At 34.5% G+C, this 6,266-nt stretch overlaps 1 protein-coding gene across 1 annotated transcript in view; it reads right to left on the bottom strand.

The window, feature by feature from the left end:
* LOC107739845 (DENN domain-containing protein 4B) overlaps positions 1 to 6,266 on the bottom strand; it is a 53,498-nt gene that overhangs the window by 13,710 nt on the left and 33,522 nt on the right. Inside the window, 3 exon segments of the mRNA XM_016552056.1 lie at positions 1,955 to 2,059; positions 3,837 to 4,101; positions 5,808 to 6,003. Of these exon segments, the coding sequence (XP_016407542.1) occupies positions 1,955 to 2,059; positions 3,837 to 4,101; positions 5,808 to 6,003 (566 nt within the window).

Here is a 6,266-nt window from a genome sequence, read left to right as displayed (position 1 = left end):
TCATTGAAATAAATAATTCTACTCCCCATTAATAAAACACCTGATGCTGTCGGGAGCTGACCAATTTTGTGAAATTCGGCTCGAAAGGAGTAACAGCACAATGAAGTTGCGATTGTAAGTTGCAGTCTGTAAGGTAAGCGTGACTTGACGCGTGACATTGCAGAAAATGTGCGTTCACAAATGTAGCCTATGTTGATCCAAATATGGAAAGCACTTTTGAATGTAATAATCTGAGGGTCTCTCCAGAGATGTTTTGCCACATTTCTGCAATTAAGGATGATTGCTGCGTAGTATGGGTGTTTCCTTTTGCCTGAACATCCTTAAGTGAGTGGCGGGGCAAACCGAAAGTCCAGCACTCTCCTACCTTCACTGATACTGCGACTATTCTTGTTTGTATGTGTTCCTTCGTTGGCATTTTCCACATTTCGTTTTTCTCCCTTAAAAACAAATTTGTCCATTCTGATGCTCAATTTTACTGAACTAATGGCTGCTGATGACTATTTGAATTGAAATCTGCCAAAGTGTGCGCTTGTAAGTGTTCGTTAAATGCATAACGTTAATTATGTGAGTAGGTCTGCTCTTGTCTGAAAATAATATATGAAAAACAAAATTATTTTACATAAAAACATTATAGCTTATATTTCTTTAGTACATTTTTAAATTAATGTAAAAACTAAAATGAGTTGTAAAACTGAAAGTTATTTTTAAAATTGTGTTCAGCATGGTGGGTCGCATTTGAATTCGTGACGGGCCGCGGACCGCGAAGCACTGCTATAGCGCTTTATTCCATGGTCTGCCTGAATACTGTATTCTGATTGGCTGGCAGGTATGCATTAAAACTCTTTAATGCACAGGTAGTTCCGAGTCAGTTTAATCACCGTTTTATATTAATGCGCTGCTTTAATTGATGCACACAAACCCACACACACATTCTTTTGAATAGACTAGAAAACTTTGTTGGCATTAGTTGGCATGGTTCAAATCGTACTTATCTGACCGCCATCAATTCATAGCAGTGAATGAAGAGGTATCATATCAATCACAAGTGCAGTATGGAGTACCTCAAGGCTCAGTACTAGGACCATTACTTTTCTCGGATAATTAGGGGCTCATCTAGTTGCCCAGGTCTCCGCAATAGTGTTTACTATTGTCCTTTAGCATTATCGACACACTATTTTCCTATTTGATACTGTAAAGCTGCTTTGACACAATCTGTATTGTTAAAAGTGCTATATAAATAAAGGTGACTTGACTTGACACACACACAAAGAGAGAGAGAGAGAGAGTCGGAGATCGCACTGCGCGCGCACACACACACACACACACACACTCAAACTTGTAAACGCTTTCCAGTGACTTTTATTAATAAAATAGCCTAGATACTAGATCGCTACATTATATTCCTCAGCAACGAGGTGTAAAATCGCTGTTTTTTAAGGAACACAGCTTCATTGTTTGTAGAGAGAGATGCGCAGACAAAGATAACGCACACACAACTGTCATCTCTCTCTCTCTCTCGATTAATAATTAATTCAAATAAATGATATAATTGATTCAAATAAATGTGATCTTAAATGTGATTTCATCTCTGAGTCTGGTTTGAAGTGGGTAGAATGCTAGAGCTAACGAGCCGTAACTGACGAAAATAACCGTCATTTTTACCCTTGCATTAAACTATTTTAATGCACTCTGCTTCGCGTTGAGTGGTTCTTGGCCTCCACATTGTGCATTAAAATCGTTTAATGCACAGCTAGCCATGCATTATCCCTTACTTATACTACACAGATTGTGTCAAAGCAACTTTAGAGTTTTAAACAGGAAAACACTGTGTTGATAATGTAAGCAAAAACAGTAACAATAGTAAACAGTCAATATTTCATTCTTCCAATAGTGTCTGTGCAATCAAGTCCATAATATTGCCAAAAAAGTGTCGTCACTCAAAGATGTCACAAACCTCAATGCCCGCCCCTTCCTGTGCAGAATCCCACGACTTCCTGTGAGGAACCACCAGCGTCTGAATGTCCGTCATGTCAATGTCACTCCCTACAGACAGAGAACTCTACAGACATAGAGATACTCACAATTATTATTAGGGCTGTCGAGTGATTAAAACGGAATCTAATTAATTGCATGACATATTTTGATTCAACATTAATAACATAAATAAATGATAATAAATAGGTATTAAAGGGTTAGTTCACCCAAAAATTAAAATTAGCCCATGATTTACTCACCTTCAAGGTGATTACTAAGTTTTAAATATGGATATTTTTCTTACAGAAACGCATCGATTTGCTACAGGAGGCCTTTATTCACCCCTCGGAACCGTGTGAGGCACTTTTTTATTATTTATGGATGCACTTTATTGGACTTCTTTCGGACTGTTGAAAAAAACACCCACCTACTGCCATTACAAAGCTTGGAAGAGCCAGGATAATTTTTAATATAACTCAGATAAGATTCGTCTGAAAGAAGAAAGTCATAGACACCTAGGATGCCTTGAGGGTGAGTAAATCATGGGATAAGTTTCATTTTTGGGTGAACTACTGTAACCCTTTGTTTTTTTTTAAATGAATACTGAAATATAAAATGATTTTTAAAAAATGAAATGATACTCTCAATATGAAACTAATAGCTCCAGTAGGTGGCGGTGTGTCGCTGTCTTAATGAGTGAGTCACTGAATCATTCATTCAACTGATTCATTCAGAAATTAAGCAATGAATCACTGACTCACTCAATTAATTCAAAACAATGAATTCATTCAGTAACGTATCACCGCTATGTGTTGATCAGAGATGCTCATCAGTTCTGCTGTGACTTTGAATGGAACTATTTTCATTTGTGAAATTGAGCAAAAACTAAAATGTAACACAATATTAACTTGTTTATTGAACTGTTGTATAAACTCATGCAGATATATGGCATAAATATAAGAGTGATTTTTTGCGCTGATATCTTGAATTTTAGGCTCATATACACTAAAAAGTGTTGGGTTATTTTTTTTAACCCAAATGCTGGGTTCAGCCTGTTGGGCCATTTTATTGGGTTATTTTTTAATATTTTTTACCCAGGTGCTGGGTAGTTTTTCTGTAACTAAGTTGCTGGGTCATTTTTAATGCTGGGTTATTTTTTTCTACCCAACCGCTGGGTTGAGCCTGTCTCCGATGAAACAACCCAGCAGCTGAGTAAAATTAGCACTATTTCAGTGAAAAGGAATTAGAGAGAACGGTTGAATACACTTAAATTAAAATGCTTCTTTTAAATGTTACAGTTTTTGTTTCTATAATGCTTGTTAAATGAGTTTAAATGTATGTAATATGCTGTATTCACCCAAATAAATTCAATTTGTTTTTTTTTGTCTATGGGTATTTTTTGTCTTGCTTATTAGTAGTAATTAATTAGTAATTATGTCTGTGATTTTTAATTTCCTGCCTATTTTAAGCCAGCAATAGTCATTTTTAAACAGTAGTTGACTTAAATAAAACAACCCAGCATGCTAGGCATTTAACCCAGCATTTAACGCAACTGTTGGTTGAAAACAACCCAATCGCTGGGTTGCCAATTAACCCAAGTTGGGTTGTTTTTAACCCAGCATTATTTAGAGGGTACACTCTAAAAAATGCTGGGTTAAATACAACCTAGCACTGGGTAAAATATGGACAACCCCAGCGATTGGGTTGTTTTCAACCAACAGTTGCGTTAAATGTTTAACCCAACCTTCTGTGCAGTAACCCAACCGCTGGGTCAAAACAACCCAATCGCTGGGTTTGTCCACATTTTACCCAGTGCTAGGTTGTATTTAACCCAGCATTTTTTAGAGTGTAGTTCTAGTCACCTCAGACGTGGCGTTGTACAGCCGCTCCTTGGCCTTCAGCAGACTCTCGGTCATCTGGCTCTTGCGCGAGGGTTTCTGGCGCGAGTGTCCGTTCGCTCCCGGCCGCCGGTCGTCTACGCTAGCGGCTCGTCGCACCGATGCACGGTTCCTCGTGGGCGTCAGCAGCTGCTGCAGTTTCCCGGCCAGACCGCGGCTCGGAGATAGCACGTTGTTGTAGTTTTCATCCACCGACTTTTTGTTCAGAGTCTCCCTCACTTCCACCGACCTGCAGAACGCGAGCGAAACGACACAAAAACCATCACCTGTTAACCTGTCACCAATAACAATCACACTCAACGAGCTCCTTTCTGAATTCATGCAATAGCTTCTGTTTCAAAACAAGTAACGAGTTTATAAATATATTTGTCAGTAAATAAGTGTCTAAGTAAAAACCAATCAATTTCATTCTCCATTCCAGCGGTTTGTGAACTCAACACACCTAATCAACAGTGTCTATTAATCCAGCGGCTCTCAAGCGTTCTCCACAGCCCCTCATGATCCATAACAATATTTATTCTGCTTCATCAGTTGCAATTAATTTGCAATTAATGCAATTGCATTTATGTATATTTATTTATTTACATTTTTCATCTACAGACACTCCTAGTTTCTGTACAATAAATTTCTGGATTCCAGAAAAAAAGTTGCTTGTAATTTTATTCTAAAATTATTTATTTATCTATTTATATTTAATAAATTTTTGTATTTTTTTTTTTATTATTTATCTTAATTGATTTATTTAATTTGAGTACTTTTTTGTTGTTTTAAGTTATCTGTTTTTTTAATTTTTTTTTACTTTTTTATGATTTAATTTTTAGCATTTTTTGATTGTTTTTATTATTTTTTTTCATTATTTATTTTAATCAGATGTGGTGAATTAAAATAAGAAATATCTTGATTTTTTATTCGTTTAAACTTATTTTACAGCTTGTTTTATATTATTTTTTACTGATTTTAAGTAATCTTGAGGCCCTGGAATCCTGGCTGAGAGCCGCTGGTCTAGTGGACATCACAATAAATCAGTCTAATTAGAGCTAATTACAATGAAGGTACCCACCTTTGAAAATCAGAATTTTTGCGCATCCTTTGTTCAAGCTGCTTTCCATGAAGAGTAATGATGAGATTAGTTACTGTTTAAGAGCAGTAAAACACTAATAAACAGGTTTTAATAAACAATGTTTTATCTTATTTGTTTTTTATTATTTATTTCAATTTTACATTTCACTGATTTTATTAATTTGTTCAAATTAATTTAAAAATATAATATTAAAAAAATCTTAATTGTACATTTTTTTGATTTAATTTGTTAAACATTAGCTAGAAAATAAAACAAAATTATTTTTAATTTTGCTTTCCATGAAGAGTAATGATGAGATTAGTTACTGTTTAAGAGCAGTAAAACACTAATAAACAGGTTTTAATAAACAATGTTTTATCTTATTTGTTTTTTATTATTTATTTCAATTTTACATTTCACTGATTTTATTAATTTGTTCAAATTAATTTAAAAATATAATATTAAAAAAATCTTAATTGTACATTTTTATGATTTAATTTGTTAAACATTAGCTAGAAAATAAAACAAAATTATTTTTAATTTGACATTTTTATGATTTAATTAAGTTGTTAAAATTAAATAAAAATTAAATAAAATGCAAAAAATAGTTTTCATTATTTTAATGCTACATTTTTATGATTAAATTAGTTTGTTAAAAATTAAATAGAACATAAAATATAAAAAATCAATTTGTATGATTTAATTAATTTGTTAAAAAATAAAATAAAATGCAAAAAATAGTTTTGATTATTTGAATTCCACACATTTATGATTAAATTAGTTTATAATAATTTAATTTATTTTAATCAGATAGTTGTTGAAGGGGAAATATCTTGTTTTTAACTCATTTAAGCTTGTTTTATCAGTCTGTGTACCTGCTGTCCCTCTCCGGCTGACATCTGCAGTCTGCGTCTGCGTTCTCTGCGCAGTCTCTGTAGAAGGTGGACAGGCAGACGTCGCTGCGGCGCACAAGCACAGGCGCCGGAGGACTCAGCGTGTTGCGGCGGCCGGCGGGAGGCTTGTGCGAGGCTGCGGCCGTCTGCGCAGCTGCTTTCTTTAACAGCTTCAGCTCTGATAAACAAACAAAGACTGAAATCAGAGCCCGGACAACAAAACCAGTCATAAGGGTCCATTTTTCGAAATTGAGATTCATACATCATATGATTTCCATTGATGTATGGTTTGTTAGGATAGGACAATATTTGAAAATCTGGAATCTGAGGGTGCAAAAAAATCTAAATATTGAGAAAATCATCTTTAAAGTTGTTCAAATGAAGTTCTTAGCAATGCATATTACTAATCAAAAATTAAGTTTTGATATATTTACGGTAGGA

This window comes from Sinocyclocheilus rhinocerous, unplaced genomic scaffold (assembly GCF_001515625.1).
Source record: "Sinocyclocheilus rhinocerous isolate Xijiao unplaced genomic scaffold, SAMN03320098_v1.1 scaffold645, whole genome shotgun sequence".
NCBI lineage: Eukaryota > Metazoa > Chordata > Actinopteri > Cypriniformes > Cyprinidae > Sinocyclocheilus > Sinocyclocheilus rhinocerous.
This window is presented reverse-complemented; position numbering and strand designations above follow the sequence as displayed.